This window comes from Mytilus californianus, unplaced genomic scaffold (genome assembly GCF_021869535.1).
Source record: "Mytilus californianus isolate M0D057914Y unplaced genomic scaffold, xbMytCali1.0.p SCAF_7, whole genome shotgun sequence".
NCBI lineage: Eukaryota > Metazoa > Mollusca > Bivalvia > Mytilida > Mytilidae > Mytilus > Mytilus californianus.
In genome coordinates, this window is record NW_026262723.1 from 92,766,107 (window position 1) to 92,793,660 (window position 27,554).

A 27,554-nucleotide genomic window follows, 5' to 3' on the forward strand; every position below is an offset into this window, starting at 1 on the left:
GTCTCGGCGCGATATACCCTTTTTGTGATGATGCGGTGTAAAGCAACCACCCACCAATCAATCAATCAATCCGAATTCATGACAGTTGGTGTAGAAAAACACAATACCAGTTTCACTTCTACAACTATTCCAGATGTAGCAGAATTCTTTATGCAGCTTTCTTCTGTAAGAACATATAAAGAACAAACTATGTCTGGTTATAAGTCAGCTTTAGCATTGATTCATAATGAACGGAACGGATATTTCAAAAAGTTTTTACAAGATAGTGAAGTAAGATTTCAAATCAATTTACCGACTTGAATGTTATTTCTTCATTATATAAAACCTTGAAATAGACGCTTGGATCGGTGGGACTGTTTTTTGGGTTGAGGCTAGTGTTGCTGAGATGCAACATTTTCCATATCCTTCTTAGAACAGTAAATTGCAAGTCCTGGGCGAACCAAATTGCAATTATAGTGGATACCCTTTAGTAACAGCTTGTTACTCAACTTCTTAAATGAACGAAATATTAGTAACCAAGAAGAAAACTTAGATTTTTCTGTTGACATCTGTATTGTAAACATATTACAAAGAAAGATATGTTTCATATTTCACGCATAAAATTGCTGATGTTGTTGTGATTATTTTATTAATAAAAATACTTGTTAAAATAATTAGAAAGGTAAAATTTCTTCTTGCGAAGTTTTTAAAATTTAATGCATGCAAATTTAGAGTTAATGACAAAATATTTCTGACGGTTACTCCAATATTTTTGTTGTAACCCATTCGTAATTTCTGCTCTTATAAGTACAATGTTCAAAAACACCAATGTAAATTACCAACATGTCTTTAAGTATATTTGTGGCTTAACAGCAGACATGACATAATCATTTGTCATCTGGTATTTTGTCAAATTAATTTGCAACTCAATGAAACAGCAACACATTGACACAAAAAAATACATCAAAGTATTTTTTTTAGGTTTTAGAATAATAAACTTCATAGAGTTGAATGTAAATATTAGTTTTATGCTCTTTAAAATATACCATTCCAAGCAATATGTAAATATGGGCTAAAGATTACCTGTGATATAGATTAGAGTTTTAAAATACATTGTAGTATACAATTAACCTTTGACCCTGTCATAGGAGTAATGGAAAAGGTCAAGGGGAAAATTTTTTTAAATTTTCGATATTCTGTTATAGTAATTGAAATAAATTTTATCAAAAATGTTTATTAAACAATATATCTTAGCATATATGGCTGGTATTTAGTGTACTTTTCTCAAAGGTTTTTATTTTCACTTTGTAAGTCTGCCCTTGCCTCCCTCTATCAAGACTTTTTTTAATGCTCCTATGCCACTGTTGAAATATAAGATGTGAAATATTTAGCTATGGATATATTTATGAATGGCCAAAAATTTGTTTAAAGTCAACATCTGTTGTGGTGATACATCTATTAACAGTTATTTATTCTGTTAATGTGTATGTTAAATTATATGTAATTAAATATTTGTTGAAACTGAAGTTGTATTTTAAATCTTTCCCTTCAGTAAACTTGTTATTATAAATAATGAAAAATGTTGGTTAATCATCAATGAGGCAGTAATCCAACAACACATATAAACCAAAATAGACATAGAGAGGTCAGTGTAAGATTAAAATGGGGTTTCTTTCTAAGAAGAAAAAGGAAAATTTGTAATAGTTGATGAAGTATGCAAACTATGAACTAACTAGAGCCTGTATCCCTCAACATGTCATGGTATTTTCCACACACAACCCTGTTTTATTAATACAAATCATTCCTTTGAATTTGCAGTCAATATAGCCTACATATAAATGAACAAAAAACCTTAGGGCCACTTCCATTTGATATAATGTAATGCAATTTTTGTGGATTTCTTGAGTAAAGGTTAAACATAGATTTAAATGTTCAACAAAGATTTCTTCAATTTTTCTGTGTTTTTGAATTATGATGGAGGATTGTTTCCAATCTTGTTCAGTATGCTCCAACAAGATGATTATTTTGGATGATCATGACATTGTACTTTCAATGAGGTGTTCCCTTGACGCGTGGTTCAAAGATTGTCTTTGAAAAAGTCATGAAGATCATTGAGAAAAAACTTAACAGTAAACTGCTGCAATCTGGATGTGGAGACGGATTGGCAGCTCAGTACACAAGTCTGTCTGGATCTGGATGTGGAGGTCCAATTGTGTGATAGTAGCAGTGTAGTACATCTAGGACTTGCAACATATGCACTGAGAAATGTCAACATTAGAGGCAATCATAGAGGACCAGGTGTCATGTCATGCTACTGATAAAGATCTTGATGATCATGGTTCTATCGAATGTATACTTGTTCTCCAGTGGAGATATATCAAGGGGCACCTGCTGCATCTGGTCCAATTGAATGGACTTTCTATATTCATCAAACGATGAAAGATACCAAAGGGATATTCAAATTCATAAATCGAAATAAACTGACGATGTTATGGCAAAAAAACGTAAAACAACGAAAAGACCAACAACAGTACACACAACACTACATAGAAACTAAAAACTAAAAACTGAACCTCACTAAAAACCGGGGGTGATCTCAGTTGCTCCTCAAGGGGTAAGCAGATCCACTAGTGGCACCCGTCGTGTTGCTCCTGTAAGTACAAACCCGGTGATAAGTCTTATTTTCGGTGGGTAACATTTGAGGAAAAGAGGACTAGATTGTGGTTACAATTGGAACATATCCGTCGTCATCTATGAAACAGATATTCCATAACGGTTAAACTCGTGATGGTGTCTGTAAAATTTTCGTAGAGATGATTTCAACGTCGCCATTTGGAACTCTTTGGTTCAATAGCTTCCTTGTAAGCAGCAATTCTCTATCAAGGAAATCATGATAGGAAATGCAGGCTCTTGAGTATCGTATCAACTGGGAGATATCTACTCCATATGCAGGCACTGCTGGAATGTTGCTACATAATAATGGAAAGTTCACAATTCGGAAAGTGAAATCATCTCATTTGTCGTAAAGTTTTGTTCTCATCCGACCTTCATTGTGAATTTCTAGATGTAAGTCAAGATATGAGGCAGACTTAACTGTATCTGTTGTATCCTTTATTTCAAGGTCGATGGGATAGATGCATTCCACATAGTCACCAAACTTTGAATTATTTAGTGAAAGAACCTCATCTATATAGCGGAACGTGAAGTTAAAAGATAATTCTTGCTTCTTTTCATTCTCCCTACGAAGCTCCTGTAAGAAGACAGTCTCGTATGAATAAAGGAACAAGTTGGCAAGAAGAGGGGAATAGTTTGTTCCAGCGGGAATGCCGATTGTCGGTTGAAAAATACGTCCGCCAAACGTAACAAATATGTTGTCAATCAAGAAATCAAGTATCTTGATAATGTCAATTTAAGAGAATATTTCATTTTAATCAGAGTGATTTTTTACAAAGTAGGATTTATTCCTCGTTAAGACAACATACATGAACCTACTTTGCAAGTCCTGGGCGAACCAAATTGCAATTATAGTGGATACCCTTTAGTAACAGCTTGTTACTCCTGGTTTCAACTTCTTAAATGAACGAAATATTAGTAACCTAGAAGAAAACTTAGATTTTTCTGTTGACATCTGTATTGTAAACATATAACAAAGAAAGACATGTTTCATATTTCACGCACCTATAACACATACAATACGTTAGCAGGTGCAAAATATTTTTCGAGTGTTGACATTGCGTCTGGCTACTGGCAAGTGGAATTAAAGTAGGAGGAAAAAGAAATCTAGCATTTTCAACACCATAATGTTTATATGAGCTTTATGTAATACTATTTACCTTGACAAGAGCACCTGATCTGTTCAAGAGATTGATTGAAAATGTGTTTGGACATTTAATTTTAATCACATAAATATATGTTGATGATATTGCAATTTTCAACTCAACATTCGATGAGTACATCATTCGGTTACGAGAGGTATTTGAACGATTTAACAGTGGGATAAAATACAAGGCCAACAAGAGCTAATCGTTACTCGATGCAGTAAATGTCTCTCGGTCACATTGTATTAGACCAGGGCCAAGGAGATTCAATGAACCAGAAGATCAGATAGCTTGATGACAGACTGACCATGTCAGATGAATGTAAGTCAAGAGAAGGAAATTGTGAACACTTATGCTTTTTGTAATTTCTTTAAAAATTGGAAGAATTGAGATTGGAGTCGATGGCAACTGCCAGGTGAGGGATTCGAACTCACACAACCTCAGTGTTGACAGGCTAGTGATACAGTAGTTCGACTACTTAGACCAATGGCCACCGAGTACGCTATTATGACTGGAAACAGACTCAGTGGGTAGATAATAATTTAAAACAATTGAAAATGTTTTGAGTTTTTTTTTAACCGCCGATCATAAGTGACAAATATTCAATGACAATGACGTGCTAGGGACAATATTATTAGTAAGATGCGTTCTTTGTAGAAATTTCGATAATGGCCTAGGTGAAACACATTTGCAGGTTAAAGTTCCGACTTACATACAGAGAGGAATTATAGTGAACTTCACGATGACATATTCTGTCTTATAGATGAAATACAACCTACTCTCCTTCATTATCGACTGGTTTTTTTCTTCTTTTTTTTTCATAACGACCTCTCTCAATTCGAAGACTTTGATTATTTAGTCTAAATCTACACAAAGTATGTCTTTTTTTAGGGTTTTTTAATATTAATAACTTTTTTCAAAATTGAATTTGAAATTATAATATTAAATTTTAATTTTCTGTGCTCAACATGGGACTGGTAATTCTAATCATGTGATATATAAGCGCATTGTCGTGTTTCATGGAACCTACACAAAGTATGTCTTTTTTTTAGGGTTTTCTTATATAGATAACTTTTTCAAAATTGAATTTGAAATTATAATATTAAATTTTAATTTTCTGTGCTCAACATGGGACTGGTAATTCTAATCATGTGATATATAAGCGCATTGTCGTGTTTCATTGAACAAAAAACATACGCTCAAAAGCACAATACGTACTTTATTTTGTCGAGGCCGCATATACAGCTATTTCAGCTTCAGTTTTGGATGAGTATTTTGTTCACCTACTTTACTATCGTCTTTTTTTGTAAAAATGTCCCAAATGTCTCCATAATAAGATATACATCTGTATATTTATGGTTTGAAGGCTCATAACTTAAAGTTGTAGCAGGAGGCGATCGTACAAAATAGATACCGACCTGAATTAAAATCACTAAACTATAAAATACGGATATTGAAACTATTTTAAATATATTATTAATCAGAGTTACACATTTCCAATATATGTCTATACATGTAACTGAGTTTGAATCCCTGAAAATGGAACTGTAGTTGATATAATTAGACTTGTGATAGGCATATAAAGCATGTATGTTTTAACATGATTAATTCTGTGTACGTTTTGCTTTTATGTGAACAAATACATTGTTGTTAATTTTTATAGTATAATCTTAAAAAAAAAAGACTATCAGATTAATATATACTAATCAGTAGAATTATATGTATGAGTATATATTTCTGATGAACAAGTAAAAAGTAGAAAAAGCTGAAATAATTTCTTGTTGTTACTGCTAACAATAATTTAAACGTAGAAATTCGTTAACTTAAGGTAAAATATTTAGAAAGCTGTGACAATAGCCCCGTTAATTCCATACATTATTATATTTAAGGTTCCATAATAAACTTAGGACTGAACTACGTAAAAGTAAACAAATATAATTTGATAAATATGCATAAAGGTAAGTAGGCGCATTCCTTGTTCTGGTGCAATTTGATACCTTTAAAAAAAAAAATTTGGCGCACATGATATATCTTTGAAAGAGCAATTCTCGCAAAAAGGACTACAGCCAGTTTAAACTGGACAGAGTAAATCTACAAGAAGTCTTGCGTAATATTGAGTACCATTAACTTGTAATTAAAGATTCGCAAGCATCTGCCTAGGCAAAAACGAATTATTAATTCTAATGCATAAATTCTACAAATATTTGATTATTGTTAAATATATTGGGAAACAGGAGTGTAATTTTATAGTTTGTATAGATACATTAGTCAATTTTTTAAGGAGGACAAAGTCTGGTTTTAGAAACTGATATAATGACACCATCACCGGGATTGTTTGGTAGTTTAAATGCCCTTTTGGTGCACAAAAACATGCCGGTATGTGATGATTTGCTTTACAAGTAAATGATTGCAACTGTAAAAAAAAAAACAGTTAAAAGATAATATTATAATTTCGTTAAATGAATAGTCTCTGAATACTTTTTTGAAACATTTGTTGTACATGATTGTATGAATATGTATTTATTTTGTATGTTATCAACTTTTGTCTTTATGTATATCTTGGATTGTTTTGAGGACCCTCAGGAAGATAAGCTTTGACACTAATAAGGTTATCCTCTTGAAATGAATTATCAGGTTTTGGAACTTAAGGACATGGTGACCTACATTAAATTATCACTATGCTAAATCATATCATTTTCTAAATTATCACTATGCTAAATCATATTATTTTCTAAAATATCACTATGCTAAATCATATCATTTTCTAAATTATTACTATGCTAAATCATATCATTTGTAAATTATCACTATGCTAAATCATATCATTTTCAAAATTATCACTATGCTAAATCATATCACTTTCTAAATTATCACTATGCTAAATCATATCATTTCCTAAATTATCTCTATGCTAAATCATATCATTTCCTAAATTATCACTATGCTTAATCATATCATTTTGATGTTTTCTTCTCTTTTTATGGGAGTTGCTCGATATAAATGTTGCTATATCTGACTGTAAGTCATGATATGCAGTAGTTGCTGTACTGGGTCCATATAGCAGGAAATAAATTCATAAACTCATTTATAAGTTTCTTCTGTAAATCTTGTTGTTTTTTAATATGACAAATGTGACAATTTATTATCTAAATTAGACAAAACACTCAAAATTGGGTATTTTTTCTTTACGTTTCATATCTCCAGATATAATCTCGTCAGGCGCAATAACAGCTTTACAATTTGCAAATGGTTTAAATTGGAATTCATTTTTTCTTTCATAATATGATTTATACATGTTTATATGACACACCCTTCGTTCTTTGCGGCGCCAACGAGTATTTACAACTTTATTCACAAGAACCTTTTTGTTAATAGGGTGTATGGACCATAGTACTTAGCTTGCAGTAGATTACCAGAAATTGATAAACGTAATAACACTTTTTCGCCTGGTTGAAAACTTCTTTCTTTGGCATGCTAATCATACTTAACTTTCGTTTCACGTTGAATGTTATTTGAAACGACGTATAAGCGACGGTTTTTTACAGTCAAAGTTAAAAAAAAAGATTATCTTTTGTTTCAAACATTTACAAGAAGGGCATAGAAATATGGAATATTAATTCGCTATTACCAGTCAGTTTGGTTTGTGTTAAAATAAACCCAAAAACTTGACTACGCTTCTGTGTCATTTGCTCTCTTGTGGAGAGTTGTCTCATTGGCAATCATACCACATCTTCTTATATATATATATATATACGCTGATAAATTATATCTGACAATACATACATTCAACCTCCTTTAATTTGCATGCGACCTATAATGCAACGACATCATTTGAGATCGATTGCGTATTTGCTCAGCATATTCAGTTCTTGAAAAGAATGTTAGCTTAGAAAGTAACACAAGGAAAGCCAACAGGTAAACCCATTTCGTTGATTGAAAAAAATAATTATTATACAGGTAACATGTCAAACGGTAATATGAAATAAGGAGATGTTGTATATTTCACAAGTGAGACAACTGTTCAAATGAGTTCAAATGGCATGGATTTAAGCAACTATATGTCAACGTCAGCCCTAAGACAAAGAGCAAAACCGATACCGTATAGTCAGTTATAAAAGTCCCGATATGAAAAAATGTGAAATAGTTCAAATAGAAAAAAAACCAACGACCTGATTCATGAAAAACAGTAAACGGAAAACAAAATATATAAAACAACGACAACCACGTAAGATGGCAACCAACGACAACCATTGAAGATAGCAAGTAACGACAACCACTGAAGATAGCAACGAACGACAACTACAAAAGATAGCAACAAACGACAACCACGGAAGATAGCAACAAACGACAACCACGGAAGATAGCAACAAACGACAACCACTGAAGATAGCAACCAACGACAATCACTGAAGATAGCAGCAATAAACGACAACCACTGAGGATAGCAATAAACGACAACCACTGAAGATAGCAAAAAACGACAATCATGGAAGATAGCAACCAACGACAACCACTGAAGATAGCAACCAACGACAACCACTGAAGATAGCAGCCAACAACAACCACTGAAGATAGCAACCAACGACAATCACTGAAGATAGCAAACAGCAACAACCACTGACGATAGCAACCAACGACAATCAGTGGAGATATCAATAAACGACAACCACTGAAGATAGCAACCAACGAAAACCAGTTGAGATAGAAATAAACGACAACCACTGACGATAGCAACCTACGACAGCCAGTGGAGGTAGCAATAAACGACAACCACTGAATATAGCAACCAACAACAACCACTGAAGATAACAACCAACAACAACCCCAGTAGATAGCAACCAACGACAACACTGAATAACAGACTACTGACTTGGGTCAGGCACGTGTAGGGGTTACACATGTTTGTGAGCGCTCGACCTTTCCCTAACCTTGGACAGCGGGGTAACAGCACAGCATACGAACAAACTAGAATATCCGTTGGAAATAGTTTGTTCATCAGATTGGCAGGATGCACAAACAAAATTAACATAAAGACAAGCAAAGTACAGATCTTAGAGTACTCGCGCAGTTACTGAAAGCTAGTTCAGAGACAATACTATAAATCGTGTTCTCCAATTTTAATGTATGGATATGATATCAATTAAACAGAAACTATTAAAATCATCATTATACTATTGCACGAAATATTTATATTTACTTATTTATAATAATATTGGGGCACCTATGTATCGGCAATCTTCGGTGGTCATGCCGATCAACAGTATTTTGTAGCGTTTTGCTTTAACTTTGGCTATAAAAAGAAATTATTTAAAATTCTCTGATAACTTTTACATACTCTTAAATGACCAGACATTGATGCTTCATGACCGTAATTTAAAACGATTTACTGCATTTAGTGGGCACAGCTATATGACTTACTGCTTACCCCTCCTCGTCCGTAGGGACAACAGAGGCCTCCATTTCCTCATAAAAATTTCTGGCAACTTATCAACACAGACAGCAAATCTATCAACCTAAATCTCACCCACTGCTTTGCTCATGATGACTGATATTTCAGGAGCATTTCCTTCATCTATTTAATATAAAAATAAGGAGATGGGGTATGATTGCCAATCCAATGAGACAATCATCAACCAAAGTTAAAACGAAGTGGTCAGAAAGCCGTATGCATACAACATTGGTTGTTTTTAGACAACGTTGGGGTTTGAGCGGTCTCTTGATTTTCATCAAATGTACAATTATCATCATTTATGGCATTAAAATATGTGCCGAATAAATCAACCTCATTTTGAGAAGCTTTAGTTGTTGTTTTCTTTGCAAAAGCACGAGTAAACGCACATGATGGAAAAGTATCTGTACTCTTCTCAATTATTGAAATTAGGTCAATTTAGAACGAAAAATGTGTTATTTCCTCTTTTTTTCACGGAAGTCACCTCACAAAATAATAAAAAATTTATACTGAAAAGACTGGATAAATAAATTTGTATTTTTAATTTTCACATTAAACCTTACATTTCATTTTTTTCAAATTACGTTTTAACCCATTCAAAAGGCTATATGGATATATGTAATAACTTCTGTTTTCTTATGGTACAAAATTATTAATATTAAAACCATTTGTAGTATTTACGTCATTAGCCTGAAATACCAGTCAGAGGAGGGATCACACGGATTGTTTCAAGAACATTGATGGTTAATATCTATAAAACTGTCGAAGGATAGCTATACTTAGACACTTTATATATCTAAATATTGACACCAGTGCAGTGGCCCCATTCAAATTGAAATTACTTTCACTGTAAACAAGACATTAAAAGGTAAGTGAATGCATAAAACCTGGTCCACATATTAGAAAACGTCTCATCCAGGCCTAAATAAATAGTAGTTTTTCGAGTATGTCTACGTTTGTGCGAGTGTTGGCCTATATTGGTTAAATGCTATATGAAGCAAATAAGATTCTCAATCACAGAATGCATAAACGATGTACTTAGACACCTTCTATACTTTATCTGAAACTTTCTTTTCATCTACTTGCTACATCTAATTATCATAATTGTAACAGACATATATGCGAAATAACGATACATGAAATGAAAATCTAAACTCCAATTCCTTTCAGCTGTATAATTTCATCTTTATATACCGATTTTTCTAAAATATTTTTTTTCTGTGAATTTTGCATTATTATTTTCAAACTGGTGCACATGCCTATAAATAATGCAAATCATATGTATACAATATTAAATAGAATGATATACGTAATTATTAAATTATTACAGAGTTGAGTCGCCCCGAGTTAGGTTAATTAAAATAACCCGAAACTCCTATGATATTTGATAGGTCATAGGTCAAATTCGCGACATTTGCTCAGTATATGTACATTCTTTTTTTTTAAGATAGCGTCGCGACAGTCAAAATAATTTAACAGATGCAATAATATGTAGATAACTATTTCCATACCATAAAAAAAGAAAACACGGTATTTCAATCAGGAAGGTCTTTTAGGCATGGTCGACGATCCCTGTTTCTCTTAAAATGTATTAAATATTTCTCCGATTGTCAATGATATCTAATGTCAAATTAATTTTGTACATTCAGTACAAGGTTGTTGCAAATTATTCACTCATTGAACTTTAAATGTGTCAATGGTCCATTTAACTGGTATTTAGGACTTCTGCAACGAATATCTTAATTGCAGGAACCGATATTCTGAACTTTTGGATGTATAGTAGAGGAAACGTTTACCAGGTTAGGTCTATAGTCATTTATACTTTTCATTGAGTGAATTTTAAATCAATTATCATAATTTATGATAGAAAATGTTGATAGTAAAATTATGTCACCATATATGTCTATAGTTCAAAAATTTAAAATAAATCCATCGAATTAAACATGAGTATGATGCTTGTTCACGATTTAAGATACCACAAAGTCAAAATAGAAACTTTAATAGTGTGACTGCAAGTTAAAAAGCTTTAAATAGAATTGTTTATTTTCATTATTTCAAAACATTTACATATTTTGAATTATGTATAAAAAAAAACCTTGGGGACGAGGAAAATATGTCAATTAGATACTAAGTAACAGGCCAACGGATATCAGTCTGTCCAAGTACAAAACGTGACAATTTGTATTGCTATTTATACATCCAGCAATTGTTTTGTTATAAATTAGGCCGTTAGATTTCTCAATTGAATTGTTTCATATCTATCATGTCGGGGCCTTTTATAGCCGACTATACGTATGGGTTTTTGTCTATTGTTGAAGGCCATACGGTTACCTATTATTGCTTACATCCACTTTATTTGAACTTTGGTGGATAGTTGTTTCATTGGCAATCATACCACATGTCCTTATTTTATACGAAAGTGTTTTTTTTTAGTGTACGTCAGTTACATCAGACATCAATATAGAAAAGTATTCTCCTTCAACACGAGACTGTGAAACATTGAAATTCAGATATTATCACTATGGCAATGTTATCACCAGGGACCTGATTATTGCTTAAGAGAGAAAAATTATAAACTCTCTAAAAAGGACCAAAATATCGTTCCCTTTAAAAAAACTGATAGGAAAGAGTGTCGTCAGGTCATTTAAGATGTTCTTTCAATCCTATGTTAAATCGGTGTAAACGGGAAATTTAAAAAAAACAAAACATCTGATTGTAATTTGAATAAACGAATGAATATTGTGGATACTTGCAAATATTTCGAGAATAGTTAACAAATATTTGATTTTAAAGAGGGTTATGATTAGAAATAAACTTCTAGTACTCGCAAAGCGTTATTTGTTCTTACCGGTCGACAACGCAGGCATCACAGCCAGCAATGTAGTGCTGGTATGACATCAAAACTACCGTGACGGAAGTTCTTAAAAATTAATTTTAAAATTCTTCTACTTTCAAGGCCATGCGCTCCACAGGGTTGAAGAACAAGACAATCATATCATAATCACATCCCAGCTTAAGGATGTTCGCTGCTCTGTTTCAAAATAACAAGTATTTTAAAAGACTGTTATAAATTGATAGTATATAAATAGAGAAACTAAAAAAGCAGAAAAAAATGAAGGGTCCGTGTGCCTGGTTTTAAGATAAAAGTCATCGAAAATTTGGCGGGAAATAATTCTCTCTAGATTTTTCATACATTTAACATTGGCACCTTTTTTTCTTTCAAAAACGATGAAAAAATAACAAAGATTTTATAAGATTTTCAAAGATGACATTTTAAACTATATGTTATCAAATTATGGAAAGAAAAGTAGGGGTTAGAGGGCAAAATTTTAAATGGCACTACATGGATAAAACCAGAGGATTCCGAATATCTGGCAAAAATTCAAAAACAAGAGGAGCGAACATCCTTAAGCTCTCTTCTGAACATTTGACCTACTATGTATTGGGGTTCTAAGAAAAACGTTAAACTTTCGTAACCACAAATTGCTATAAACCTTTACTAAATTCTTTCATATATACAAAGATTTGGTTTGGATGTTTGGGTGTACCTGTAGAAACCTTATTGCAAACGGGATATCACATTTTTATCTTGACTGATTCTTAAAGGTTATCTGTTAAACACTGGAGTAAAATCTTTGAATATTTCTTCATCGGTCCTAATATTGATTTTTTTTTAAATTAATAAATATCTATAAACACTTTTGGCCTAATGTCCTGTCAATACTTTTATTCAGGCATTGCACAAGGTCGTACTCTTATCAGACTGTTTATGACGTCTTTTTACCAAATCAATTTGATGTGTTCAGATTGATATTCTAGTCTGGAAAACATGATTCATTTATTAGTTGTAATTGGCTTTCTTCTACGTCATTTGGTCTCTGGTAGATAGTTATCTCATTGGCAATCATATCATCTCTTCTTATTTTTATTTTGAAGTAGCTTTCAGTATAATTACAACTAGCCATACATCGATACATTCTTGTTTTTTTTTGTCTATTTGTTTAAGGTTTCTTTGTGTGCTTAATGTCGATCTGACGAGTCAGTATATATTAAGATAAGGTGATGTGGTATGATTGCCACCGAGACAATTATATCCACCAGAGTCCAAATGACGTAGATGTAAGCAACTATGGATCACATACGACCTTCAACAAAGATCAAAACATTTTGACGTATAGTCAGCTATAGTCGACAGGACAGAATGTGTTTCAAACGAGAAACCTAATAAACCATATTCTCAAAGACAGCATCTAAGCCTTTTTCATCTGACTTTTATAGTTTGTTGTTTATACGGAAAACCTTATTTGCAATAAGAATTCTGCACGAACAGCCAACCTTCATCAAATGAAAGAATTTTGCCAAGTAAGTTGTGGTAACAAAAGTCCTAATTGTACACTTTGCCTTCCTTATAGTAGTGATGTTATTGCCTGTTTGGTTTCTTCTTATTTTCTAAACTAAAAGTTGAGGGAGCCAAACATTCCACAGTGTAAATAAGATATCGGAAACACTACCCACATTCATACATTGTATACTAGTATATAACGTAGCTACATGGCTGATATATACTTGTATATAACATAGCTACATGACTGATTTTTATATGGCCGTTTACGGGACTTATTATGGTATACGTTGTCCGTCCGTCTATCCGTCCGTCCGTTTGTCCGTCCGTCGTCAACATGTCGGACAATAACTCAAAAACGCTTTAACCAATCTACATGAATCTTTGGTGAATCGTTTATATCTATTGACGTGAGCTCCCTTTCATTTTTCATAAATTTTAGATTTTAAGTTTCCGAGTTATGGGGTTTTATTCATTAAAAAAGGGGACTTTCCAGTGTTGGACAATAACTCAAAAACACTTTCACCAATTTGCAAGAAACTTTGGTGAATTGTTTACATCTATTGACATGAGCTCTCTTTCGATTTTTATATATTTTAGATTTTACGTTTCCGAGTTAAAGGGTTTTATTCATTAAAAAAAGGGGGATTTTCCAGTTTTCGGACAATAACTCAAATATGCTTTCAGCAGTTTTCATGAAAGTTTGGTGAATTGTTTATATCTATTGACATAAGCTCCCTTTCGATCTTTATAAATTTAAGATTTTACGTTTCCGAGTTATGGGATTTTATTCATAAAAAGGGGTGATTTTCCAGTTTCGGACAATATCTTTAAAGTGCTTTGAGCATTTTTCATGAAACTTTGGTGACTGGTTTATATCTATTAAGATAACCTCCCTTTGGTTTTTCATAAATTTTTTAAATGACATTGAGAAGTTATTGAACTTTATTCTTTAAAAAAGCGACGAGCGTATCATGCGCTCATGGCGCAGCTGTTTATTAAGGATTTCTCTACTCTGTTTCAAAATAACAAGCTTTTTAAAAGACTGTTATAAATTGATAGTATATAAATAACAGAACTAATAAAGCAGAAAAAAAGATAGGTCCGTGTCCTTGTTTATGAGATATAAGCTATTTAACATTGGTACCTTTTTTTTCTCAAAAACTATGAAAAAATAACAAGGATTTAACAAGACTTTGAAAAATAGCTTTTTAAACTATATGTATTAAAATTATAGAAAGAAAAGTAGGGGTTAGCGGGCAAAATTTTTGCAGGGCACCACATCGATAAAACCAAAGGATTCCGATTATCTGACAAAAAGTCAAACAAGAGCAGCGAACATCCATGAAGTTGTGCTATATTTAGTTTTCTTTGTAATGGAATGTGGACTGTTGTGCTTGTCCTCGATGTAATTAATTTTTCGTTAAGATAATTATCTTTTTCTGGTAATCCTAATATTTATAAAAATTAGATAGACAGAATTTTGGTTACAAAAATCCCTTTCTGTTTCAAACCGAATTCTTCAATACTTGGTGACGCTATTAATTTTAAACTTCTAGAAATAAAAGAAAAAGTAAAAGTAAAGGCAAGAATAGAACAGAGAATTTCAGAAAAAGTATCAAATTCGACTGATAAACATGTTGTTCTTAAGTCACATAGATAATTCGATTAAACAACTTTTTTTCTAGAGCTTATTGATATGTAAACATGATTGATGCACTCACAAACTGAATGCAAGTTCGAATATGGTTAACGAAATAAACACACTTTTCACTTTTCTATTACCATCTATTCCCGAGTTTCCATTAATACGATGTCATTTATATATAGAGACAATGTCTATAGATACAGCTCGACTCTTAGGAAATTTTGGATTATTACGTCAATTTGGTCACACCCTCTGTTCATTGGCAATCATACCAGTTCTCCTTATTTTTATATTTATAAATTAAATTTAGAATATTTAATTAATCGTACTGAAACCAGTGACGTTCTCGACATATATATTCAATACACAGATAAATGTACATAAATCAGACATTCGTTCGTTCCTGGGAATAATAGACTTGAATAATTCATGTGCGTCTTTTTGTTTGTTTCGTCTCAATTTGTTCGAGTTTTGTATGTTTATGTATATTTCAGTGATGATCCTTTTGTTAATGAATTTATATATTGAAATGCGTCGGGGTGACGTCTGACTGTTAATTTAAGTTAAAGGGGTATAGATATATTGTCTTTGTCTAGTTTTAATCGAGGTCAATGAGTGGATGCTCATTCTGCAATTGAATGATTTAATGAAGATATCTGAATGCATTAGAAATAATTCCTACGGTTGAAACCAATTTTGACCATTATTTATAACAAAATTCCTGTACTTAATTTACATACGTTCACTTGAATACACCAATAAAAACTGGAACTTTATAGAATTACATTATAATAGGCAAACACATTATAATACTTGGGATATTTCTTTGGGAATCTAGTTTGCACAATGTCATTTTTTACAGACCATTTATTGCCAAAATACCAGGGTCTTCTTTTAAATCAATTTCAATTGACAGTTTTATCAGATAAGGCAAATGCAGGTGCATATTCAAGATCAGTGTAATAATTTGTCAATTTACTACTTGTTTCATGTTTGCTAAACCTTTAAAATTAACCTGTCATATGTTATGCGAATTTAAATAGACAATTTATTTGTGTATCCTTTTTTCAAGTTATGCCAATAAATTGTTTACAGTAAACAGGTTTTATTTCTACTCTAGTCAACTTATTTTGTAAATTGGATAATTTTAATAACTAGACCAACGTCAATGGTATTAGATATCATAAAGAGGAAGAAAATAAAAAAAGGAATTATTTATTTATTATTAAAATTGATGATAACAGAAAGCTGATATAGTAGACTGTTTTAATGAATTGTGGAATTACTTCATTGCAGCGGTGTCCACATTTTTTATAACAACTATGTAATCTTCTAAAATGTATCAAAAATATCCCAACGTTGTACCAATCCCGAAAGTGACGCCTGATATCACCACTGGCCATGAATTGAATTCGCATGTAAAATACATGTTACAGTAATAAATGTTGTTGTTCAAAAAAAGTTTAGCACCAATTTTGCACGGTTCTTTTTGGACTTATTTGTGTATAGTATGTAACAGAAATTTCCCAAATGTATCTACAAAATCTTTCATTTCTTCGATGTCAGTTTCAGGGACATGAAGATTTTTCGCGGATGCCATGGGATTTGTCATCTTCACTTCTTTCTATGCCGGAAAAAAATGTTACCAACATTGGCAAAATATTAATTTTCATTTTGTCTTGGCAAGGTTAATCATTTTCAATTTTTACCAGGCCAGCAGACTTATTTAAAAATCACCTTCACCTTCCCCGGCGAAATTCGAATGGTCTTCTACTTCATTTCATTTGGAAATATAAGTTACGTTTGATTTTGTCAATTTTTATGGACTTCCCCTTTTTGAATTTACCTTGAAGTTCGGTATTTTTATTATACCTTTTTTATGTGAAGATTTGCAATATATGCGCTGTCGCCTTTCGTTCCCTCATGAATTTGATAAAGATCAAATGAAAGTTTTATATCAAGAATAGATAGATTGAGTTTGAAAACCAAATACCGAATGAACATTTTTACGGAAGTTTTGCTTGTCGGTAAGAAAAAATATATGATAAAACTCTTAATTGTTCACAAAGTAGAGGAACAGATTTTATCCCAGAATAAACATGTTGTCCCGGAAGCTGCGAGCTGTGACATGTAAAGACAGTGATCATGCATTATGGACAGACGAAATACAACCTCAAAGTTTGACAGCCAAAGAATAATGAAATGATAACTAACTTCAACACAACTTTCCCAGTTGAGTGACAATTTGGCATTATTCACTTTTTTGTTCGCGGGGTTATAATACATGACAATGAAGAAAAAAACATTGGCATTACATGATGACACTACTGGTGGACGTTGCTGGTATAACAGTAGTTGGATCGGAGGTGACATTCACAGTGCTAACCATTAAAACTGGCCATTTGACTGATGTAGAGAACAAATTTTATTAAGATGGTAAAGCAATAATATACTACTCAAAACCAAAGGACTTCTTGCTGAAGGAAGATCATGACATATTGGTGGTTAAACATAAGACTAACACGGATTGCATTGACTGAACAGGAATTCTCTAGAGTTCTCAACATTCACATTATCATCAGTGTCTGCCCGTCGACTTTTTTCCAAAATTTACTTTGATTTCAATTAACTTCATGCTGCAACTAAATCTAAAATGCTTGCGATTCAAAAGTGTATATTTAAAATAAAATCCGTAAGAACTTTAAAAAAAAGTCCAGTGGGATTTGACAACTTTTAGATTTCGACCCTGTGAGTGAAATAATTGGAAAATTGGTCTGATTCATTTCAGCGTATACATAAGTTTATTGTACTAGAGCCAAAGTGGTAGCCTCTCGTCGATTTTTATACTGTTCTGTTTATGTCCATTTTTGTTTTTACTCACAAACGTTAAAGAGTTTTGTCAGTGTTGAACGATATTTACTAAAATTTGTGCACATTTAGGTCATTCGTAAATCGAAAATCATATTTAACCTTTATATTTCCAGAGAAAAAGTAAAATATTTGGAGTCAACCTGTAAAATTCAACGCAAAAATTGATCAAAATTAAATGTAAAGGTTTATAAAAGACAAAGTTTTCAACCTTTTATTGCAAAAATGACTCTAGACGGGTTTTTAGATATATATATAGGTTCCTAATGCGTTCGTAAATATTCCTTTAATGTCTTCTCTCATATATTTTACTTTTAACATTTTTGATCCAGAATATTCTTGATACAGTTTAGTCAAATACATTTCACCAAAAGCAGCAAATTTGCTATTTTTGATTTAGACTTATGGAAGAAGTCAAGAAACAATAGAGAATCATCTTTACCTGGTTGCCATGTTGTCCGCGCGAGGTAAATTAGTTAAGGACGGTAATCACTCTCATGCAGTAGATTTGTTTTCTCTCGGAAAAAAACTATTATCTTCCATGTAACTCAATTATATTGAAAACTAAAATCTTACATTTTACATTTCTTTTATCGGTGTAAAATCTGATAATCTGTTCGTAGATTATCATTAATGCGTTTGTATTTACCGGTAACATGAACCATTATGGTCTATATATGTGGCAGTTACGGGAATGGAAACTACTGATTTTCCTGTCCGTGACAGCAGTGCTTGTATAAAGTTAGTTATGAAGTATCATAAAATAAGAATAATGCAATAAAGATAGACTAGATATACATATATAGGACATACAATGTCAGCTTAGATGATCCAAAATACAAGACTCATCATATTCTGAAGTAAAATCTTGAGGTTTTCCATAAGGGGTGTTGCTGAAGGTACTGTGATTTCGATATTTGACCCATAGGAATCATGACAGGAAATATAAAGATAAGATGTGGTATGATTGCCAAGGAGACAACTTTCTACCATAGACCAAATAATGTAAATGTAAGCAGCTATTTAGGTCACCGTAGTCCTCTTACAACTTAGCAAAATTCATACCGTTTTATGTGCAAAACAATAAGCGAAAAACAAATATGAAAGACAGCGACCAACGACAACCACTGAATTACGGGCTCGTGACTTGGGACGGACAAATACAGAATTTTGGCGAGATTAAGCATGTCAGTGAGCGCTCAGTCCTCCCCTAAGCTGGGACAGTGGTGTAACATATTATAGAAATCAGTTGAAAAAAGCTTGACTTATCAGATCAACACAAAACACAGAAACAACTTAGCATATTTTATGTTATACAATAATTATGGACTATCTATCCATTTGGTCCCCAGAGATAAAAAAGATGTTAGAATTGTCTGTACTATCTGCATGCTTCGCTCTAGCCCAAACTACGACGAATTCGTGTACTTATAGTAACAGAAGCCTACAAGAGACTGTTGTACTGAAAGTTTCCGAATTTTGGTATTTGTAGAAATTAAGGTAAATTGTATGCATGAAGGCGAAACATAAAGTCAGGAATTCCTGACAGCTTTCAAAGCGAATCACAAAGAAAAGGCAACGTCAAGGTTTTATTATATAGGGATTCTACAAATGTTAGGTAGAAATGATCAAATCCTTGCTTCGCTATTTAAGAAGCACAACTACCAGTCTGACAAGTTGTATTAGAACGCAGAAAAATTGGTTTAATCCAAATGAGTTACTCTCTTTAAAAAAGATATTATTATTATTATTATTATTATTATTATTATTATTATTATTATTATATTACGCTTAGTTGATGAAAAGTGTTCGAGATTTAAGTACCACTGGATGAGTAGTTACTTACAGGTGAACAAAACCAGTAAAATCATTTGCATATGGTTAGCGCTCACGATTCTGGTCCCAGTAAACTGCTATATGTTTCACTTGTACTTGTGCTACTATCAATAAACGATGGTATATTACAGGAGATCAACGAGGAAATCATATCGAGGGATATTCGATGTACAATAATTAGCAAAAGGTACTTTTGGAGGTTGAAACATTACGATTTTCAAGGATTCTTAGTATTAACTTATTATTTGTACTATAATGGTGTCGATATTTTAATTTCACACAAAAAAAATGAGTAAAAATCAAACAAACTGCGTCTATTCATGCGGCAAATAACTCACATATTAAATTAAAATGTCTCAGAATTATAACAAAATATAAATGAATCAAAGATTCATGTGTGTACGGATAATTTACATACAGTTAACATAAGAATAAGGAGATGTCGTATGAATTGAATATTTATCTGAGTACTTAAAGATTCCAAACAGAGGGACCTATATGATATATCTGCCAGCAGAAATAACAATCCTACCTTACGAAACAGAATCATTTTGTCATAGAATAGAATGATTTTTCATTTCAATTGAGTTCTTTGAAAGACATGCATAGAGGCCAAAATATGATTTACATACTTAACTATATTTCCCGTATTAAGTAAGCAAAATATTCAATTCTTAGATATCGAACAAAGAAAAGATAAGTAATTCTAAGCGTTATACACAATAATTAATTTCTTGTTTAATAGTATTTTTACACCGAATTTCGCATCCGGTTAAAGTACTATAAGGAAAATTCACTATAATGCATATAAGTAATACCTATAACAATTGCAGAAACGTGAAACTATCACGCGCATGTTTATTTCGTTTGTCGATTTAATATCATGACAAATAACGATTTTAATCTTTTGATTGACTCAACCATTTTTAGACTGACATCAGGGCCTTCCATTAGAAAAGTCGCAAATAAAGTCAGAGATTTACCATTTTTACGCAAATAAAGTCAGAGATTTACCATTTTTACGCAAATAAAGTCAGAGATTTACCATTTTTACGCAATGAATGTTTGGTAAATATGCGATTAGGAAGAAAAGAAAACCTTTTCGCTGACTCTTTTTGAGAACTTCCATGTGACTTCAAATTCTTTTATGTGAAATAATGTGGTCTTTTTTTTATAATTGATAAATTGATTGTGAGAAATATTTTAGATCAAGGTCAAGATACAGTAACTGGGCTATGTCTTAGATTTTGGTAAAATTTGACATAAAACTTTGGTGACCCTGTTATTATTTTAAATCATATTAAAAATATATTTAAATCGTAAATGTATGCATCAACAACATATATTTTTGAAGAAACATTTATAGAGTTGAATTTGGAGATTTGATGATTTTCAGATAAATTTAAGAACATTTTTTTGACGATTTTATGTGCTTTCTATACTAGTGCTTTTTGAAAGAATTCAATCAGTAATATTTCAGATAATTAAAATTACAAATGCATTAATTTTTCGATTTTCAGTTATAGCTCGACGAGCCAAAGTTGCCAGTATGCAAAATTTGACCAGAATCTGTGACATAGCCCAATAACTGTAATTTTACCTTAACAGAAAGTGATTTCCTTGACGCAAATACACATGGGTGCATTGGTTTAAATTGCAGACCTATCTACCACTAGTTTCAAAGAAAAAAAAAATCTTATTACTGTTTTTTAAAACGAAAATAACTTTTGTTGTTCATAATAGAAAAAACTTAATGTATGTGGTGTATGAAAGATAATGTATCATGCTTTTAAATATACTTGTTTAAAACAATTCTCGAAAACTATGGGCCAAATTTAGGGAATTATTGTCCAACATATAGTAAAGTTAAGTATTGATACCAAAATGCACAGACAAAGCTTACCTTTTCAAAGTCTATGAAGTGGAAGTTCAGTCATGTCGGCCGAATATCACGTATAAATTTCTTTTCTCAAAATGTAAGTTCAATTTAATTTTTTTGTCATTCCAATTTTGCTGATATTGAAAGTGAAACAATAGATATTATTATAAGTAGATAACTCGTATGTTATGTTTTTAATCTGTGTGCTAGTCCGTTTAGAACTATTATTTTTAAGAACTACGTGAATACAACAAAATATTGTTCACCCTTTTTGCAATTTAGTGGATTTTCGTTCCTTATGTCCATCATGAGAAGGTAACTTCAGGATGTGTCTTGAACTTTGGCCTTGCAGCAGGTCACTTTAGGAGTTTCAAAAAAGTATCATTCCCGCTATGTCTTGAAATTTTATTTTTCTATCATCTCATAATGAAGTGCATGTATTGGTTTCATTTGTGATTTAATAGCAAACATTAGCTGGATCCTGGATCTATATATTTCTGAATACATACTTATGGCAGAGATGTATCTTAATTTACGGCAACAGTGAGAACGATGATAACAACTTCATATGCAACTGAAAAAGATCTTAAGAACAAAATGGTCTCTAGGTCTGTGTGTACTAATTTGGGGGAGAAAAATAAACATGATATCTCTACAACCTTCATTTTTATCTTTAAAATAATAAAAATCCGCAATTTGCGTTATTGTATGAAAATCCATAAACTTGGTTGTAATATATGAACAAGTACCAATTTTTTAATGTCTAGGAAGGATCAAGAGTAAAACTGTTTTCTCTCAATTGTTCTCGAATCGGACCTTGTAACAGAATAATTTCCTGCAATTACAAGACAGAAAGAACGCTTAAATTTTAGATGTAGCTCTTACATTTGAAGAATAATGGGATATTAATGAAGTTATGGTCATCTCCTAAATTAAGATATTTTAATACTAGATAGCTCAACCATGTATTTGATGTCCCTCTTTTGAGCATAGTATCCAGACAATATTCGCCATCGCGCTGTTCTTTTTTTGTCTCCATAAAAACAACTACACTTGTGAAGAGAAAGAAGCAAGTATAAAAGGTCTAAGATACGCTTGTTAATGACTACCACTATATCATCACTGCTTCAGATCACCTTATCTCTTTAAGCGAGATCCAAGTTGTATATTTTTCTATTCTGTTTAGGTCTTGGTTGTTTTTGTTCTTTTTTTTGTAATTTCGTTTGCTTTGATGTGCTTTCTTGATTAAGATTATAATGCAAGTGATAACTTGATGTGATAGTGTGTAATGTAATGATAATACAGTGTTCATATTACAATTATAAGCACCATTATGGTGACTGAAACTTTTTTGTCGGTTTATTCGTTGACCACAACAGCGAGATATGTATAATAGATATGTGTAGAAACAAGGAAGATATCATGCAACCCTAAAACTGTTAAAAAAAAAAATTTTAAATGTTAAACGCCCATTTTTAGGATGCGGAATTCAAAAGTATTGTGAATAGCATATCTGATAAGATAATGTATGATTATATAAAAAAGACATTGAACTTTACTATTTATTTAAAACAAGTTAAGTGATGTATCGGTTTTCAGCAGCCTGGATAAAAATCAATCGTTCCGAGTCCTACATTTCTGTACAAAAGATTCTGTGAGTACGAATGCAGAGTCATCCAACCTAACGAATCACTGGATCTATAAAATTATACACAAATTATCATTATATCTGTCACACATACCAATATCCTGTGTTTCTCTTATCGGCACATTTAACATGCCTTTCTGCAAAAACAAAAATAAATTTTAAATATTTGAAAAGAAAATCATCTATAATAATGATATAGCGTGTTAAAAATCACAACGGACCAAAGTCCAGAATTCTATCTTGAATGGGACTTATACTTTCGTGTTTGAGATACAGTAATTATTCTAGGCTTTGCAATTGAGAGGTGTAGCTTTTAATTTTTAGTAAAAGAAATACTATCCGTTGGTCTTGATCTAACAGGATGGCTTAGAATAATTTCTTCATTAATGCGGACCTAGGTCTTTATCTTCTTATGAAATGTATTTATTTTGATTATTATATTTACAAATGATATTTCAATTTATTTACGCGAGGATTTGTGAAACACCTATATCGAGGTTGTCAATTCTCTTTGGTTTTGACATCCTGTAGAGTTTTAATTTAAAAACTTCAAATTAGTAACAAATAAATGTATCCAAGTAAGTAAATGCACATTGTGATGTGTGTATCAAAATGACATTTTTGCATCAATATTTCTCTTATCTTAAAACTTATTTAAACTGCAACGAATCACTAACATCCGATGCAAAAGCCCTTGCCTTAAAAATATAAATAGTGAGTAAAAGTTATTATCATAATTTAAGGATTCTATGATTTAGTATTTCGATAAATCAGTTAAACAATAGTTATAATTCAGCGACTTTTCTATTGAATAATTTAACAAGTTTCATATGTACAAAGAGAGATTTGGGGAGAAGGTAAATGTGACAGCACCCCAACGACACAATAAACCAAGAGACACGATTTTCAGCAACATGCAGTTTACCAAGCTCTATAAATATTATCTAGCGGAGAGTAAAGGAGTAGGCCCGGTAAGACCCCCTTTTGGCCCCAAAATATAGCAATTTTACAAATTGTTAAATTGTAAACTTTACGCTATTTATTGGAAAGAAGAATACTTTTGCTACATTAATATTGGCTGTTTTTGAAAATACAATGCATCAGGCACTAGCATCATTAATTCATGCAAAATTACTGAAATCTTCACAATTTTAACATTTGTGCTACCAATTTAAACGGTTTTTGTCTAAAATGGAAGTGGCTGCACTTGTGTTCAGTCTTCATATTTAAATATATGTTGTACTTGATGATATTACATAACATATATAAAGGTTGAGGTTGAACACGAATGCGGCCATTTTCATTCTAGACAAAACCATCTGAAAAACTACGTTTATGGTATATTTGATAGATTTTTCAGATTTAAGCTTGAGTTTGAGCGTCTTTAAGGACCAAATCAGTTCAAATCTTTCACAAAAAAATAATTGAATCGACTGAAGTAGACACTTAAGTGTTGAAAAAATGTCAAAAATCTTTCATCTTTAGGTCAAATTAGCCCTTACCGGACTTTCTTCTTTCATGGAGATTGTCATTAATTTGTCAACACAAAAATCCACAAATGACAAAAAACCAACATTAGGATATAATTAAATACAACCACTATCGAAGATCATGACACAAGAATGTTTAGGGGCGACAGACACACAAGAATGTTTAGGGGCTAAACTAATTATTTCAAATTCAAACCCTCCCCGTGACCTTTAACCTCGATCTGCGAAATAGCAAAAGGTACATAAAATAACGTACAATAAAATTCAGTTCAGGAAAAGGACTTTACTCTATAATAACTGTATAATCGGTATTAGAAAAACACAAGTACAAGTGAAACAATGATAAACACTACACAGGCAGTTATTGAAAGCAGGATCTTTAAAAGTACTTAACCTGCTCACGTGTCAATTTGCTCGTACTGAACATGCATGACATATTTTCCACTGGACGTTAAGGGACCAAAAATCAATCAATTTATTTAAATCTATATATATATGAGGAAATATAATTTCTATTACTGACTTGCTGTTAAATAGAAATATTGACGAAAATTCGTATGATTATTATTTTTATCGTTACTAGTATTTTTAGTTTAAGATAATTATGAATATTTACATACCATTTCTTTCACGGAATTATTCTGTAAAAAATTAGTAAAAATATCAATTGATCGTTGTATTGATCAAGTTTTAAGATCTTATTCTGTATTTAAACAATTGCTGTCAGTCAATATGGAAATTAATACAAATCCAGCTTCTTGGATAGGTACATAAACATAAGTTAACGGCATTTTTTCATGATAAAAATCATAAAAAGTCCTGTAAAAGAGCTTCCCGTGGCTTGGAAGCGTCATAAGGTTGCCATGAAACAGGACAAGGTCGTGATCGCTTACCTGTCAAAATTTAAAGGCATTTAAACTGCAACAAAGAACTTATATCACGTGATTTTAACGGTATTGACAAACGTAATGGTGGTCGAAGAAGACATGAAAACGACATTTTTAACCTAAGATATAATATTTCGACAAATTTTACCTAAAACCGGTAAGTCTTAGACAACGGGTATTTATGTATTGGGCCTGTATATTTTTTTTAGAACCGTACATGCAAAAATAATAATTTTGAAATTCATTTTCTACCTGTAAATACCTGTTTCAGGTATTAATCTACCTGTACAAATATTAACTGTATTGAACATTTACTGTGAAGATAATTTTACAGATTTACTAATGAGTGTCGTTTGTGTATTGATTTCAGGTTTCCACAGTGCCAAAAAAATAGAGACCATCATATAAGCTATCCCCATTATGGTCATATACATGCGTATCCATAGAGGGGGACTACAATACCAAAAAGTTTCGCTACCGTAGCATGCTGGATTTTCTATGCAAAGAACATAAAGGCCGATATGGTATCCCCAGAATTCCAATGCGAGGAAGTGTTATGTTGTATGGATTATTCGTGTTACTCCTGTGTACGACGCAGGTATGGGGAGGGTGTACAAGCCCCTGTCCCACTGGATGTACTTGCATTCAAGTTAGTAGTAAATCATGCACAATTAACTGTTCAAAAGCTGGACTTTCTGGGGTGCCAGGGCAAGCGGATTTACCAGGCAGTGGAAATCACATAAAAGTATTGTAAGTACAAAACTGAGCAAAGAATAACACATTATAAATCCTTAAAAACGAACAGGGTTCAATTGGGAAAAAAAATAGTCTGAATAACTGGAATACTAGTGTTGACAGTTTTTGTTACTTTATTGCTGCAATTCCTTCAGTGTCGAAGTTACTTCTAGAAGCTTCAAGTATCAAAAATGGTCTAAAATAGAATTATAAAAAAAAAAATTGCCTGAATTAATTTTACACATTCAAATTATGAAAAACTGTTCCGGTGCTTTCGTTGAAACTGTCAAATTTATGTTAAATATAACAGATTTTTTATACATAGATGAAATAACATTTTATATGTTTCGAGGTTTGAGGGCATGAGAAGGAGTTATAATGAGGCGATTTAAAAATTAATTTCTCGCAAATTTTCATCGTGACTTCTGTAAACTCGTATTCTTGGGAATAGATGGTTCATTTTACAACCGATGGAATACTAGATCAATGACGGAACAGTCAAGGATATACCTACCCTACCGAAACACCTTATCTTTCCATTTGAAAGTCACCTCACGGGTTGTCTTTATCTTGCCGTATCTCTGAACATCTACCTGAATTTAAACATGATCAAGAACAGCAATAACATCATTGTTCTTCTGGTATATCTATTTTTTCACGAGTTTTGTTGTTTTGTTGTGATTCGATCCCAATTATTGTCTTTCTGTTTCACTGTTCTGACAGTACGCTCTGTATACTTAATATATGTAAAATATTTTCGCTTTCAATGTTTCAAATATCTTAATTGTGTTCTCGTCCAGAGCATGCATATAATAACCGCAACTTGACTTCAAGAAAGCAAAAATTAATCAAACCTTTTTTTTAAGTACAAATATTAATGAAATCATAAGAATCAAATCAGCAACGTCTTCAGTGCTTCTCGTTGCCTTTTTTATCGTCTTGAGTATGCATAAAATATTTGCAGCCGGACGACCA

At 32.1% G+C, this 27,554-nt stretch overlaps 3 protein-coding genes across 11 annotated transcripts in view; 2 read left to right on the forward strand and 1 right to left on the reverse strand.

The window, feature by feature from the left end:
• Positions 1-1,505, forward strand: part of LOC127708658 (protein HID1-like) — a 51,685-nt gene extending 50,180 nt beyond the window's left edge. Inside the window, exon 22 of the transcript XR_007985340.1 lies at positions 1,270-1,505. The gene's annotated coding sequence lies outside the window, so the exon portion shown is untranslated. The remainder of the gene's footprint in view (positions 1-1,269) is intronic.
• LOC127708661 (ankyrin repeat domain-containing protein 50-like) overlaps positions 1-27,554 on the reverse strand; it is a 267,995-nt gene that overhangs the window by 118,975 nt on the left and 121,466 nt on the right. The gene's annotated exons all lie outside the window — the stretch shown is intronic.
• LOC127708634 (polycystin-1-like) overlaps positions 25,866-27,554 on the forward strand; it is a 91,569-nt gene continuing 89,880 nt past the window's right edge. For all 6 annotated transcript variants that reach the window (XM_052213659.1, XM_052213661.1, XM_052213660.1 and 3 more), the window contains exons 1-2: positions 25,866-26,001; positions 26,215-26,594. In XM_052213659.1, coding sequence (XP_052069619.1) covers positions 26,329-26,594 — 266 coding nt within the window. In that variant the 5' untranslated portion in view covers positions 25,866-26,001; positions 26,215-26,328. The remainder of the gene's footprint in view (positions 26,002-26,214; positions 26,595-27,554) is intronic.